This window comes from Diceros bicornis, chromosome 27 (assembly GCF_020826845.1).
Source record: "Diceros bicornis minor isolate mBicDic1 chromosome 27, mDicBic1.mat.cur, whole genome shotgun sequence".
NCBI classification, from domain to species: domain Eukaryota; kingdom Metazoa; phylum Chordata; class Mammalia; order Perissodactyla; family Rhinocerotidae; genus Diceros; species Diceros bicornis.
Window position 1 is genome coordinate 18,166,073 of NC_080766.1, and position 16,679 is coordinate 18,182,751.

Consider the following 16,679-nt stretch of genomic DNA (forward strand, 5'->3'; position numbering starts at 1 on the left):
CACATTTTGGATTATTTTTTGTTTAGGTTACAGATGGTTTTAAAAGTTGTAATGGAATTTCTACTTATTAAACTATAATATTGTTATTATTTTATTGTTTAGTATTTTAATTGTTACTAATAAATCTATAATTTACTATTACAGATTATTCACTAGTTTGCATTTACTTATTATTCACGTATTTTGTACTTCATATCCTTTAACATTAATTTACTTGACTAGTGATTTATTTTTGGAACGTGCTGTATTTTAAATATACTGTAATATTGCAGCCAAGTAAAAAGGATATTGAATTTTTTTTCTTTTCCTTGCTTTTTTCTTTTCCTTTATTTGATATACAGTGTGAGAAACCTCCACTGAGGTAATAATGCTATTTTTTTTTAATGACAACATGGACTGTTATTTCTAGAGCTATGCTGTCCAGCATGGTGGCCATCAGCCACGTATGACAGTTAAATTAGTTAAAATTTTAAAACTAAGAACTTAGTTTCTCTGTCACACTAGCCACATTAAGAATGTTCAGTAGCCGCATGTGGCTAGCGGCTACTGTATTTCTCTGTCACGCTAGCCACATTAAGAATGTTCAGTAGCCGCATGTGGCTAGCGGCTACTGTATTGGCCAGCACAAATATAACACTTTAATCATTGAGGAACGTTCTGTTTGGACAGTGCACAATGCTGTCATTTTTACACTTATCAAAATTTTAAAGTTATCACACAAAATTAATGTTATTCCTTGGATACAAATTATTAAAGTCCTAGTCATTGTGTAATTTATAAGGTAAGTCACTTTGGTCACTGAAGTAGAAAACATAATCAGTAGCTCCATTTTATGAGTTATTGTTTTGGCCAAAGTTTTGTTTCTTTAATAGGAATATTCAAATTCACTTTAGGATATCTGAGATTATTTTTTCTGAGAAAAATATTAATATCTTACAGTTAAATAGAGTGTCTAAGATCAAAAAGGCATTTCCATTTTATAAATAAAGAAACTAAGCTCCATAGAGATACAATAATTTTGTCAAAGTCACACAACTAACTAGGGAGAGAAAAATTGAAATAGAGACCTGTATTCTTGTATAATTTAATGAAATCAGATAATTACAAAAAGTATTCACTTATCTCACTCAATAAAAATTAAAAAGATGGGGCCGGCCTGGTGGCACAAGCGGTTAAGTGGGCACGTTCCGCTGCGGCGGCCCGGGGTTCGCCGGTTCGGATCCCGGGTGCGCACCGACGCACCCCTTGTTAAGCCGTGCTGTGGCGGCGTCCCATATAAAATAGAGGAAGATGGGCATGGATGTTAGCCCAGGGCCAGTCTTCCTCAGCAAAAAAGAGGAGGATTGGCATTGGATGTTAGCTCAGGGCTGGTCCTCCTCACAAAAAAAAAAAAAAAAATTAAAAAGATGAAACCGTGACTTTCTTGCTCTCTACATTACTCCTAAATTAGTTTTTCTTAGTTAACGTTTGTTGAAGGACTTTAAGATATAACTTGGAAGTATAGTTAAATTTCATAATTTGCTTATTCTCAAATATACTTGTTTGGAAAGTGAATATTCTAGTATAGCAAATGTTTGTTAAGTTGGAAACATCAACTAGAAAATTAGTAATGGTGACAATATTTATGGAATATTGTAAAAAGAAATGTTAATTTTACACTTTGAATATAGCAGTTACCATAGCTAGCAGCGTATAAAGTATTGCTAAAAGGTTCTGTCAAACTCGTTTTTAATGAAAACATAACACTTGAAAGCCTTGAATGGAATGTTTATTGATGGACCATTGTCAAGTCTATGAGTAGTGAAGTGAAATCATATTTTTAGGAACCATAATTTTATAGTAGTATAAGTGAAGATAAAGAGAGTCTTACCAGGCTTACATGGTCTTATTTTATCTTAAGTAAGAATGTGGTAACTGGACTGCTGAATCTTATTCTGAGTTATGTGAAAATATATTTGTAAGCACTTTAAAGGTTGATAAAATGTGGAATATTTTGTGTACCTCAGTAGAAAATTGGAACAAAGTCATGGTTTCAGAGCTATTTTCAGAGAGGTGACTCAGGTCTAGAAGGCCAGATATGAATGGCATTCAGGGAGGCCTTTTTAACAGGAAACTTAATAGCTATACAAGAGAAGGAGCCGTGCTAGCAAACTACCTTAACTTAGTAGCAGAAAACAACATTTAATGTTATTATCATGCCCTTCTTTTTTTTCTTTCATAAGTAAAACATAGAATCTTAAGCTGGGATTATGCATATTATTTCAAAATAAAATGTCGTACTCTTAAGTTTTCTCAAAAACAAATTCCTGGGAGAAGCCATTTTTAAAAATGTTGAAAATAATTTATTTTTCATGAAATAGTTTCAGGTGCATAGTTTGATTTGTCATGAATGTGTACATTAATTTCCAAATAATTTCTATATTTAACATTTGGAGTAACAAAGTGATTTATATCTGAAGCACATGAAATTAACAAACTAACACTGATTGGCAGGCAGTGTAACGTAGAGTTTTAAAATAGTGTTTCTTTACAATATTGTACCTTTTAGGATGTTATATTTTTCTGAATTAATCTAGGAGAAGATATGTTATGACTGGAAAAACTGACACAAAGGAGATATCTTAAAATATTTTTCATATTTCAGTTACACAAATATGTAGCTGTATGTATTTTTTCGACAGCATGTTAGGAGAAGGATAATTATTTTAGAGGCAAGTATAGCGCTCAAACATTTTTCCCCTCCTCCCTTTTTAAAACCTAGTTTGAACACCATAATGTCTGGACTTACATTAATATAACACCTTAATATTACTTATATTAAATATAAAACAAAGGCCTACCCCTTCCAGCCTTTTATGTTAGTGGGTTTTTTGTTTGTTTGCATCCCACTAGATTTCCCAGGTTGGGAAGCATGCCTCCCTTTTCCCCTTCCCCTGTCTCCTTTGGATATTCTCCCCTCTGACTATCACATTCTTTTCAGTGACTAGAACTGTGCCTGCATATGGGAAAAAACCTGACTAAATAGTCACTGAATGAGCCAAATGATGTTTGTGATAAAGAAACAAACTAACCTGATCCTTTCTTCAAACAAAAATGAGATTATATTGTTGAAATGTAGATTGTTGACTTTCGCATCAGTCTTAATTTTGAGTCTAGATGGAAGATGTCAGGAAAATGAATACCAAAGAAAACAGAAGGAACTATTTTGAAGTCATCAGTAATGGCCTTTTTCTCCCAGTCTTTTCTTAATTCTTAGCTCCATTTTTTTGTTTGCTTGTTTGATTTTTACTTTTTTTTTTTTTAAACTTCAGTACATGGTTGTGTATTGTAGTTGTTAGTTTTTAGTTCTCTATGTGAGCCGCTGCCACAGTATAACAACTGACAGACGGGTGGTGTGATTCTACAACCGAGAAATGAACCTGGGCCACCAAAGCAGTGAGAACACTGAACTTTAACCACTAGGCGGTCAGGGCTGGCTCTGTTTTTTACTTCTAAAACATAACTATTTACTGGTTTCAGATGGCGGCTATTGCTAAAAGGATGCTCTCAGACATACAGTACATCAGATGATATTTTTTACTGTAATGTTCTGGATAACCAAAATTTAAATGTATACTTAAAGTGTTTTATAATTGTAGTTGACTTTTTTTTATAAAGATGAAATACTAATACTTTATATTTCTCTTAATTTTTAAGTTATATAGATTCCTTGCTGTTCCTTATCTGTGCTTATCAGAATAACAAAGAACTCTTGTCCAAAGGCCAGTACAGAGGACATGATGAAGAATTGTTATCACATTATAGAAGAGAATGTTTACTAGTAAGTTGAATGCTTATAGTATGTGTTTACTTTATCATTTTGTCTTACATTGGGCAGATTTTCCAGACTTGTGTATAAGAGATTGACTCTAAATTCTGATGGGGTAAGTGTCATGATGATGTCTGTGATCTGGGTCTACTCCCTTAAGATGGGAGAATACACTCAATTCTTTATCCCTTCTTTATGGAGTCTAAGTATTGCAGATGATAAACCAGAAATGTTCTTGAAATGGGATCAGAATGATTATGTTTTTGGGGGGGGACGATTCACCCTGAGCTAACATCAGCTGCCAGTCTTCCTCTTTTTTTTTCATATGTGAGCTGCCACCACACGGTGGCCACTGATAGACGAGTGGTGTAGACCTGCACCCAGAAACCAAATCCAGGTCGCTGAAGCTGAGCACACCACACTTAACCACTAGGCTACAGGGGCTGGCCCAGTGATTACGTTCTTATATTTAGATTTCTTCATTGTTCTACAGTTCCCTTTTTTGATAGGAGAGGAAAAGCTGCATAGAGCATGAGGAATTAACATTATTATTATTCCAGAAAAATAATAGATTTTTCTGAGTTTTTATGAATAGCAGTATATTTGGTGTACATAATATCAAAGGATTCATTGCAATATAGTATCTTTTTTTTCACCTAATCATTGGTATATATTTCCTCAAATATTTTCACTATGTGCTGAAATAGTACTATTGTAACTTTAAAATCTATTTAGCAGTTTTTTTGCAGCAGTTTACTCTCTAGATGTCTGGAGTACTTTGTAAATGTTCCTTGAGTCAACTAACCTTTATGTATAAAATCACCAATTCCGTCCTTATACTACTTTTTTCTGCTAGATTTCATTCTTAATTAACTATTAATGTCACTCTAGTCTATATTGTAAACTCCTAAGTTGCAATTTTTTTTCTATAAAAAAAATAGAGACGGGGCCAGCCTGGTGGCGCAAGCGGTTAAGTGCGCGTGCTCCGCTGTGGCAGCCCAGGATTCACCGGTTCGGATCCCGGGCGCACACCAATGCACCACTTGTCAAGCCGTGCTGTGGTGGCGTCCCATATAAAGTGGAGGAAGATGGGCATGGATGTTAGCCCAGGGCCAGTCTTCCTCAGCAAAAAGAGGAGGATTGGCAGATGTTAGCTCAGGACCAATCTTCCTCACAAAAAAAAATAGAGAGAAAGGTATTTAAGAGTGTATGACTTTTGAAACTATGTAAGTTACATGGTTTAAGTGTACTTGAAAAAACTTTAGGTATGCTGGTGAAATGTTTTCTTTCAGTAGAACTATATAGTATATGCTAACTCTAGTCTCTAATATGTCTTTAAAATTTTTAAATGGGAATGTTAGACGGTTATAATCTTATTATTTTTCTCTCAGCTGATTTTACTGCATTTCAGTGTGTCAACTTAAAAAGCAAATTTGCCTGTTATTTTATCTCAAAATGGGTTTATTTGGAAATAGCCATAAGAATTGCAGTTCCGGATGTGCGTGCTATGGCAAACCAAAGGCAAATCCAACAAAGGAGGGGAGCTACCTTTATAGAGAAAAAAGAGGAGTAAGGAGGGGCTGTTCTAAATGAAAGTCTGTTGGGGGAAAGTAACAGCTCAGGGCAGCAACAGCTTCTCATTGGCCAAGCTGTGGCATTTCTCATTGGTTGGGCTGCTGCTAGGTAGAGAGAGAAATCTTCCTTCAGTAGTAAAGTGATTTTACTTCCTGTCCAAGATGGAAGCCTCCCTCTCTTCCTGTTTGATGTAATTGACGATGTATGATAGGGCATGAGAGCTCCTACAGGCCTTCTCGACTCCAGTTTAATTAAGATTTCTTTTATTAATTTCCACAAGTCTATTTCAAAGCTTGAATTATTGACAGTTCGTTTCCATCAAGGATGGTATTCTCAATTTGGCCATTTTCCTAAGGTTTTTAATCAACTCCTGAGAAGGAAGACCTGAATTATATATATTTCAGCTTAAAAATATGCATACAATTTTATATAAACATATAAAATTTTGCATTAAATGAATTAAAGCAATTTTTAACATAAAACCATTGAAGGCTTGGGATATGGAAATATTTTGGTAAAGCTATTTTAAACATAAATGCAACGAAAACTTGATGGTTACTTTAAAACATTAAAAAGTAGTAGACTTTCTCTTACCATTTTTTTTTTTTTACAGTAAACCAGCCACACTTAGTTTGTTGTTTTACATAGGGATCTAAATGAAACCTCATGAGAATTATTTTAGTGTTCCTTTCAGGTTTTTTCATATTGAGTATTTACTGAGCCTCAGATTCTGAGGGATATAAAGATACGTAAGACCCATTTCCAGCCCTCAGGGAACTCAGTCTGGTGAGAGATGTACACAAACAACTTTTATGTTTTAGAATAAGTGTCCTTATGAGAAATATGCAAAATAATACACCTGGAATTGTTGGGGAGAACCTTAAGAGATAAGATGAACACTGATCTGGATCTTGATGGATAAATAGGAGTATTATGACTTGCAGAGAAGGGAGAAGAGCATTCCAGTCAAAGGGACACCATATGAAAAGGCATGGAAAGTATATGACAGAAAATGAAGATAAATCCATCGTGGCTAGGTTATGAGGAGCAAGGTTAGGTGGAAGTGATGAAGTTGACAGTACTTATTGATGTCAGACTCGGAAGAAGCTTATGTGCCATTCTAATGAGTTTGCACCAATGTGGGTTTGATTAGGTTTGGCATGATCAAGTTTGCTTTCAGAAAATAATTCTGACAGTAGTATACTAGAAGATGGACTGGAAAGGAGTAGCGATTGAAGTCAAGCATCCTGGAGAGAGAGACAGGGGAAGGAGGGTGAGAGTCTCAAGGAAGGCAGAAGTACAATGGGTATGAAGAAGCTATAGAAGGCGCTGAATGAAATGAAGTCGAGGGACCTGGTAACTATTGGATAAGTGGAAAGAAGGAAGTAGCGTCGTCAAATCTGCCTAACGTTCTCGTTTTGTGTTTGGCTTTGGGGACTCCTAAGAGAATGAATAAGATTGGCTTTGAATGTACTATATTTAAGTTGGTTCTAGGACATGTTTTGATTCAGTGAACTTAACATTAAATTTCTTGATACTAATAACAACTAGTATGTCTTTGAATGCATATTGTAAAAATTATACTAGATACTTCAAGACTTATCTCATTTAGTCCTCTTAGCTACTATGTAGGGAAGGTAATGGTATCCCATTTTTCGTATAAAGAAACTATAGCTAAGAGATTACTTATTTGCTCAAAATTAGGTAATTTCTTACTGAGTTGGACTTTTAGCATAAGCTGCTCTACAAAGTCAAGATAAATTGTGCAAGAATGGCATAATATAAACATAAGAAATAATAAAATTTTTGTATTTGAAATTCAGCTTAAAACTATGATTTAGTGTTAAATTAGTTTAAACAAAATAAAAAATCATATTTATCATGCTATAAACATAGGAGTTCAGACATAAACACTTAAATAGTATAGCTCTTATTTTACCTGTATTCCTTGTCTATCTCTTATATCTATATTTCTTATCTCATGGATTTCTCCCTTCTCCTAGATCAGAGGTCAGTACACTTGGCCTCTGCTCTGCCTACCATTTGTTTTTGCAAATAAAGTTTTGTTTAAACATAGCCATCCGCATTCATTTACATATTAGATATGGCTGCCTTTGTACAACAATGGCAGAGTTAAGTAGTTGCAACAGAAACTATAATGGCCCTTAAAGCCTAAAATATTTCCTGTCTTATCCTTGACAGAAAAAGTTTGTCAATCCCTGTACCAAATTGTAAGCTCCATGAGAATTTTCTGTATAATCACTTGGGTACCCCTGCATCTACAGCAATTTCTGGCACATGTCATGTACTCAGTATTTTTTGAAGGAATAAATGAGTTAATTGATTACCTTTATGTTTTTGTATCAGGAATATAACAGTATTTATTCAGTTGACATTTATGGAGAAGGTGATGAAGAGTTTTTCAAAATTAATGTGGATTCTGAATTTGTTTTTAAAATTACTTTGAGTGTTTATCAAATTTTAGAACTAGGGGAAGTTCACCTCTGGAGAATAAATAAAAAATGACTCCTAGAAGGATGAACAAAGTAATTTAAGCCGAGCATGAACTTTAAAAACGTGACGACAATATTTCCCCACTTTGTTTTTGTTTCTATTGTTATGAGCATAGCTTTTTCTAAGACTTTTTGTGCTGGAATAGTTGAGGTTGGTTTTCCTGATTGCCGTTTGTTGTAATACTGATTGTGAATATACTGATTATGTTGTCTTCAGTATTAACACTTACAGGTGTTTTTATTTAATTAAAAAAAGAAAACAAACCTGTTCTTTTTCTCATTGCATTAAGAAATTAAATGAGCAAGCTGCAGAACTGTTTGAATCTGGAGAGGATCGAGAAGTAAACAATGGTCTGATTATCATGAATGAGTTTATTGTCCCATTTTTGCCCATGTTATTGGTGGATGAAATGGAAGAGAAAGATATACTTGCTGTAGAAGATATGAGAAATCGATGGTGTTCCTATCTTGGACAAGAAATGGAATGTAAGTTTAAACAATGCTAGTGGACACCTGAGTTATTGGGATTAAAAGCAGTTTAGAGTTAGATGTTATTTATTCTTACCATTTTTTATATTGTGTAATATTTTTACATTCATATCGTTACTGTTTTCTTATTTACAAAGTAAGCTGTGCACACTGCCGTTGTCATTTATATTTTACCTCTTCCCCCAAAATGGTAATTATTTTACATATTTTGAAATGACACATCAACTGACCACTCCAGATTAATAAATCATGTTGAAGATGGTAATTATTCTCCCTCTCTCTGTATCTTCACTTACATCTAATTGTTTGTATTTGCAGCAAACCTCCAAGAGAAGCTGACAGATTTTCTGCCAAAACTGCTCGATTGTTCTACGGAGATTAAAGGTTTCCACGAGCCACCGAAGTTACCTTCATATTCCACGCATGAACTCTGTGAGCGATTTGCCCGAATCATGTTGTCCCTCAGTCGAACTCCTGCTGATGGAAGATAAACTGCACCCACACTTCCCCTAAACACACTGTATAAACTTTTTTTAGTTCTTAACCCTTGCCTTCCTGTCACAGGGTTTGCTTGTTGCTGCTATAGTTTTTAACTTTTTTTTAATTTTAATAACTGCAAAGACAAAATGACTGTACAGACTTTAGCCAGACTGCAAACAATAAAACTGAGAATCGCATGGCGCTCAGACTTTGTTTTAACCAAAACTGATGTATGATTACAGATCTGATTGATCTTATGATGGCAAAACTATGCTTTTGCCACCTTTCTGTTACAGTATTACTTTGCTTTTATCTTTTCTTTATCTACAGCTTTCCATTCGGTCTGGATCCTTCCATGACTACAGCCATTTAAGTGTTCAGCACTGTGTACGATACATAACTTGGTAGCTTGTAAATGAAGTGAAAGAATAAAGTTTTATTTATGGTTACCTACGTGTTTGTAAGCAGGTATATTGTATACTAGTATATTATTTTAGTTATATAAATGAATTTTGTCTGGGGATTGTTTAAGATTGGGTGATGTATAGATTAATACAAACTTTTAATTTTGCTCTAATGTTAGCACGTTGAAAATGTACTAAGTTTTTGACACTTAAATATATCTATATTTTCGACTAAGTTGTTAAACTTAGTGTGGCACCTAAACCTGTTTTGAGTTCAAATCAGGTTTTCACTAAAGTGAGCGGCTGATATTTAAGTCAACCACACTGAAACTTTTAACCTTTTCTTAGATTAATCTTTTATTTTTTTATGTATTTACAAATAATATAGCAAGGTGATTATTTCAAGAGATACCAGAAAAAAGCTACTTGAATAAGGGCTATTTAATAGTGAAACTTATAAGAAATATGTATATGTATATATACACATACATACACACACCTATACACACACACACACACACACACACATATTCTTTATATGAAGGACAATGTTTTGCATTGTATAATCTTTCTATTTTTGTAAATTGTATACCACTTTAATTGAAAATGTTCTCTACTAATCAGTGCTGTGAAATGAAGTTGATATTGTTGAACTAAAAGTTCTGAGTATCTTACCTGCTTTTATTTACCTCCTTTTGAAAAAGGAAAAAGCTGTAGAACATTTTGTAGATAGAACTGCTGTTTAAGATTAATGAAGTAATATTGTGAATGAAAATCAGTGCTTTAAGGTAATCATGTTACCAACAACCTATTTTTGAATTTATAAAAATTTCTTTATAAATGATTGTTAGCATAGTAAAATATATCACTATATTATGTGTATGTTTTGTTATAGCGTCGCCAAAACTATTGTTCTTTATAAGTGCCTCTCACAAAAGATCCTGGATGGAGGAGGAGGAAGAAAATATTAAGCTATTATATAATGCTCCTGATAAACGTATCGGTGTACTTCTGAGGTACTGATAAGTACCACTTCTGTTGTAAAGTTAGATTTTGCATAAAGCAGCTGTCAGAATATGTTTTTGTTTAGATTTTAAATTCTCTACTGAGCAGAATCAGTATTCTGCATTGGTTTTCAAGTGCTGTCAAAAATTTAAAAACTTCATTCACGTGTGTCATCAAAATGTTTGTAAAGTATCTTCAGTATTTTATGATATTCTCTCATAACGGTAAAGTTGTTTGTGTTTATGTGTGTAATTGACTGCTGAGACACAAGTGCTCAACCACTTTGTGGAAATTTCTCCTTTCAAAAGGCACATCCAGGGAACCATATGTGGCTCTTATGCTGAAGGTAAGTGTATTATTATTATATTTACTTTGTACTTAAAAGCCAGTTTATTCATTCCTAGTAATGGATCTGAAGTACTTATTTAAAGTGACCTTTTTCAAGACCTGGGGAAACAACTTGTTTTGATATCAGCTTTTGATCTAGTCTGAAGATTTAGGCCAGTGAAATTTCCTTACATTATTTACTGGTTTAAATATAACATAGCTAGGAATTTAAAAATTGAAACTTCATAGAACTGTTGGCCATGCAGATTTCACTTTGATTTAAATGACTCTAATTATGATGACTATAGTAGTGCCTTCCCCTCCACAAAAATTACATTTTGAAATAATTTAGGGCAGAATTCAAATAGATAGAAATCAAAGACTTGTAGGAACTTCTTATAAACACAGTGTTTAGGGAGACTGTAGCCAGAAGTGAACCTATGAGACCCTGTAATAACTTTTCAGGTTCATTAAAATACAATAATGCTAAATCAGTAGTTCTCAAAATGTGGTTTCCAGACCAGCAGCTTCAGCATCAGCTAGAAACATGTTAGAACTGAAAATTCTTGAGCCCCACACCAAAACTACAGATTCAGAAACTCGTCAAGTTTTAACTAGTGTTTTAACAAGTTTCAGCAAGTCCTTCAGAGGATTCTGATGTCTGCTCAAGTTTGAGAAGCACGGCCCTAAAGAAGACTATCAGTAGCATTTTAAGCACCTAAAATTGACGCTGTTTTATTTCCATTCACTTATCCCTTGTTTCTTGGAAGCTTTTCAGTAATTCCCTCACTTGCAATTTCGAGGAAGCAACTAAAAATTCTTTTGCTTGGTTTTAGATTTGTTGAGACTAAGGTGGATTTTCTCCTCTTGTATCTGGTTCTCCAGAAGTTCAGTGTCTTGTTTTATGATTCAGAATTGTTGACTTCTGCCTCTGAGTCCTACTGTCGTCCCCAAAAAGTACCATCACTCACATGCTTTTGGGGAATGAGTTGGCATACCCTTATGTAGTCTTTTTTTTTTTTTTTAATTTATTTAAAAATGTCAGCTAGGGCTGACGTAACAAAATACCACAGACTGAGTAGGTGGCTTAAAAAAGAGAAATTTATTTCCTCACAGTTCTGGAGGCTGAAAGTCCAAGATCAAGGTGTTGGCAGTTTAGTTTCTCCTGAGGCCTCTCTCCTTGGCTTGCAGACAGTAGCCTTCTTGCTTTGTCCTCACATGGCCTTTTCTCTCTGCACTCGTGCATCTCTGGTATAAGGACACCAGTCATACTAGAGTGGGCCCCCACCCTTACGACCTGTTTTAATCGTAATTACCTCTTTAAAAACTCTACCTCCAAATACAGTCACATTGGGATAATGGCTTCAACATACAAATTTGGGGGTGGATAACACAACCAGTCCACGGTATGTGATGGGCCACTTTATATACCTCCTTTCTGGGCGCAAAAGTATGATTGTTAGTGTCTTCCATTTAGCCTCAAGATTACAGTGCAAATATCCATACTTCTGCTCTTAACATCTGCTTTATTGTTTTCTTTTACTTTATTCCAAAACTATATTAAAGTTACAGTATACCAAGTTAGAAATTGCTCGCAATACATTCATCTAATCAGTTCAGTGTGTTTTCATTGAACAAATCTTTGCTGAATAAATGACGTAGTCCATGTTGACTTGTCCTTGTTCATGTGTTTATTTCGTCAGTTTCACTTCACATTATACCATGGGTCTGTTTCCATTTTGCTAGTGGTTTTATTCTTACCTACTCCATGTCCCTTTGCCATCCTCAGTTCCACCCCCAGCCTGGAGGTACTACTGTTAACCGTTGTGGCCACATTTTTCCATGTTTGGATAATGTTATGCAGCGTATACACATAAGCAGTGGTTGATGTTTTTTTGGGGAGAGGAGGGAGTGGAAGAGGAGAGGGTCATTGCTTTTACAAAAATAAAATAACCATCTATTTTATAAATCCTTTCTCCTTCCCCCTTCTGTACTTTGTAGCCTCCAGTTCCTTCTTTTTCTAATTAGCTTTGATAGAGGTGACTTAGAATAATCAAATAATAATGAATACTGTAACACTAATAATAAAAGTAACAGAGCCATGATTGAAGGAACTATATACACAATTGAATACACACTTGCACACAGACTAGTGTTTCAAATATCCTTATTCGTTCCGTGCACAGTTCTTCTCAATGGCTATTTCAAACCTTCACTGCCATGCTCAACCTCCTAATTCAATGCCAGCTCCAGTAAAACAGGATGATCCTGTCTTGTCTTTGCCTCACAACAAAATTGGTGGCATTGGGTATGATCCCCTTCAACTATTCTTCTCCATACCTGTAAATTTACAGTTAATTATTAACCAGGATGTAATAAGGGGATGCACATTATTGATAATTGAGTGTTATGAGGAAAATATAAATAAAAGCAAATGTATAAAATGAACTTATAAATCTAGTTAAAAGTACATCCATTATTTGGGGGGACATATTCTTCTACAGAATTAATTCAAAAAGCTTGCTTTTTGGGGCCAGCCCAGTGGTGTAGTTACACTTGGGTTTGCACACTCTGCTATGGCGGCTGGAGTTCAGGGGTTTTGGATTCAGGGCGTGGACCTATACACCGCTTGATAAGCCATGCTGTGGCAGCGTCCCATATACAAAATAGAGGAAGATTGGCAACAGATGTTAGCTCAGGGCCAATCTTCCTCACCAAAAAAACACCTCACTTTTTTTTGCCTTATGCTAGCCCACCGCCTGTACACCATCAGTTTGTCTTTTTGCAGGTGGTTCTTGCATCTTCAATAATCTCAAGCTAGACTCGTGTTCTTAAACCCCGGTTGTGCATCAAAAACATATGAGGAGGGGTTGGCCCGGTGTTAGTGGTTAAGTTCATGCGCACCACTTCGGCGGCCCAGCATTTGCAGGTTCAGATCCTGGGCACAGTTCTACACGCTGCTCATCAAGCCATGCTATGATGGTGTCCCATATACAAAATAGAGGGAGATTGGCACGGATGTTAGCTCAGGGACAATCTTCCTCACCAAAAAAAAAAAAAAAAACACACCCATATGAGGAGTGTTCTTCTTAAAAAGGTCCTATTTATCATGTGGATTCCTAAAGGTTTTTAAAGTAAGAACTGGTTTGAGAACATTTGGTAGGTGCTGCTCCAACTTTTAATTTTTCTAAGATTCACTCATGGCTCTACTTTGAGAGACTAATTGAGTCTGGCTAAAGTAGGGTGGAAAAATTTGCTTTTTGCATTATTGTATATCATATGAAAAGGCAGGGATTAAATTTGCTGATGGCTCCTTCAACCATGGAGCATGCCCTTTTTGTCATGTGCTCCAGCCAAAGTTGCACTCAAATGGTTTTCAGTCCTTTGCATACTGGACTTTTCTCTTTCTTTACTGAGAGGTTAAGAGTGCAGGCTCTAGAACCAGACTGCCTAGGTCCAGATCCTGGCTATTCCTACCTGCATGTTGACCTTGAGTGGGCTCTTTAACTTGTCTGTGCCTCAGTTTCTTTATCTATAAAATAGGATTACAGTATAACCTACCTTATAGAGTTCTTTGGTGGTTTTTTTTGGTGGGGGGGGAGTGAGGATTATAGATTTAAGTGGGTTTCTATATATAAAAGTGGTAAAATGTCTGCCACATAATAAGTGTTCAATAATTGTCAGCCCACTTTACAATTTGTCACTATTGGTTACTCCTGATTTTCAGAGTCTCTGCCTTCTTGAGACAGGCTTCTTTGGGCTACACTCATTCCTACCTGCATTCCTTGTTATTTTCTTTCTGCTTCTTAAATATCAGTGTTGTCAAGATTCTATACTTTGCCCCCTTTCTAACTCCTCACCATTCCTGGATGGTCATGTCTACTAGTTCATCTTCCTGTGCTACCTACATGCTAATGATTCACAAGTCAATGTTTCTAATGAAACCTCCCTTGTGAGTTCTAGATCCATGTGTGTTTCCAATTGTCTGTTTGACATGGATGTTTCACAGGCACTTTAAACTTTGCACTTCCAAACTGCCTTCACCACTTCTTCCCAAGCCTGATTTTCTATATTCCCTTGCTGAATGATATAATAGTCCAGAAATGGGGAATTATTCTCAATTCTACTTTTATTTACCACTGATTAACTAGTGTTGACAGGTCAGATTTTTTAATATCTTCCTCATGCATCCCTTCACTACTGCTATTGATGAGGTCTCTCATCTCTTAATTTGGACAATTGGATTTGGCCCTGAGTTGCCTCTCTGTCTTCGATCTTGCCTCTACAATCCATCTTCCACATTGTTGGCAGAATCATCTTTCAAAGAGGTTTTCCATGTCTGTCTTCCATTGCTGGACTGAGCTCCTTTAGAGGAAGATAGTGTCTCATTTTTGTAACCCCAGTACCTGTTAAAATATCTGGCAACTTAATAGAGGTGCAGTCTTGCGTGTTCTCCAACCCTCCAGTTACCTTAGACCTGCATTGTCCAGTATGGTAGCCACTAGTCACATGTGGCTATTTAAATTTAAACCAAATAAAATTAAAATTACTTGGTCATGCCAGCCACATTTCAAATGTTCAATAGCCACATGTGACTATTGTCTACCATACTGGCAACACGTTTTACAAAATTTTCATTGCAGGAAGTTCTGTTAAACAGACCTGCCCCAGATCCTTGCTGATATGGACATCTTCCTCTGTTAACACCCCTGGAACATTCAGACACCCTCCAAAGTGCTAACCTGAGCAAATCGGCCTTGAGCATTTATGTCTCTTTATCTTGATCCAGCTATTAACCACTTGACTACATCTGCTCTTCAGATAGCACCTCTAGCAGCATGTGTCCGATCAGGAAAGCCCACACTAAGTCTTTGACCAGAAGAGATGTGGTGGAGACATTAGGGGATCACCCAGAGATCCTAACTACGGGATGCAGCTACTATTCCTAGGGGTGGGGAAACAAAAGGGAAAAAGTTGGGGTTACCAGAACTGTGGAACTCCAAAAACGGGGTCCCCATGGAGTTGGTGGTCAGACCTCTGAGGATGTTTACCACCTAACTACTGTTGCTACTTCTGAGGGATGCAATGAAGATAATTCTAGAAGTTCTGAAAGTAGTTGAAGACTGGGATCAACTGACATTATTATGTCAACATTGGTAGGATTGGCAAGCAAAGATGAAGAAGTAAATCTTGATTTCCTCTTCTACCTTCCAACTTCCCTGTAATACTTGAATATTGGCAAGACCTAAATGGAACGCAGCAGTCGATGGGGTCGGGAAAATGCAATTGGCAGAGTCCCAGCCCCAGCATCATAGAGCAGGGGATTGAGGGTGTAATTGGAGCTGAGAAACCATAGGTAAAGAAACCAACACACTAGTTTCCTCTTGAAGATTTCCTTTTTATCCAAAGATGTTAATCCCTAAAATGCTAACTATTCAGGAATGTGTTTGTAGGCTGTCTCTGGGAGCTCAAGAGTAAACGCACTAGTTCTGGTTAAAATCTTGTTGCTCTTTTGTATCAAATGAGACCTTTTAATGATGCTATTTAATGCTTTATTTTTAAAATTAGCAGTGAAGGGATTTTTATATAATATGAATTCATGCCCATCCATTTATTCACACATTTGTGTGCGTGCCTCATGCCACACAGTCTGCCCAATAGTACGTATATAAAACAAAATAAACAAGTAGTAAGACCAAAGCAATAATCCACCTAAATCCATTTATCTACCCAGAGTTAGACATTGTTAACATTTTTGTGTTGATGCCTCTGGATGTCTTTCTAGGCATGTGCACACGTACACACACACACACACGACTATACCTAACTGATTTTCATAAAACTTTAAAAATATAATAAATGTAGACATGTTTCCAAGAAAGTGTGTGGAGATCTCTCTTACTGCTCTACAGTATTTGAATATAAGGAAAATGTACTATAATTTATTCGTGGACATAAAATATAGACCGCTACTTATTTCTATGTGTGTATTATTTTTATGCCTTTTGTCTTTCTGCTAAATTGTTAAATGTATAATTTCTGCCTGAGTTACTGAGTATACAGATTTAAAATTTTGAG

General features: G+C 35.8%; 1 protein-coding gene across 3 annotated transcripts in view; it reads left to right on the top strand.

Annotated features, from left to right (window-relative positions):
* USP25 (ubiquitin specific peptidase 25) overlaps positions 1–12,273 on the top strand; it is a 134,411-nt gene extending 122,138 nt beyond the window's left edge. For all 3 annotated transcript variants that reach the window (XM_058522941.1, XM_058522943.1, XM_058522942.1), the window contains 3 exons: positions 3,697–3,820; positions 8,187–8,382; positions 8,704–12,273. In XM_058522941.1, the coding sequence (XP_058378924.1) occupies positions 3,697–3,820; positions 8,187–8,382; positions 8,704–8,876 (493 nt within the window). In that variant the 3' untranslated portion in view covers positions 8,877–12,273. The remainder of the gene's footprint in view (positions 1–3,696; positions 3,821–8,186; positions 8,383–8,703) is intronic.
* Positions 12,274–16,679: the final 4,406 nt, after the last annotated feature.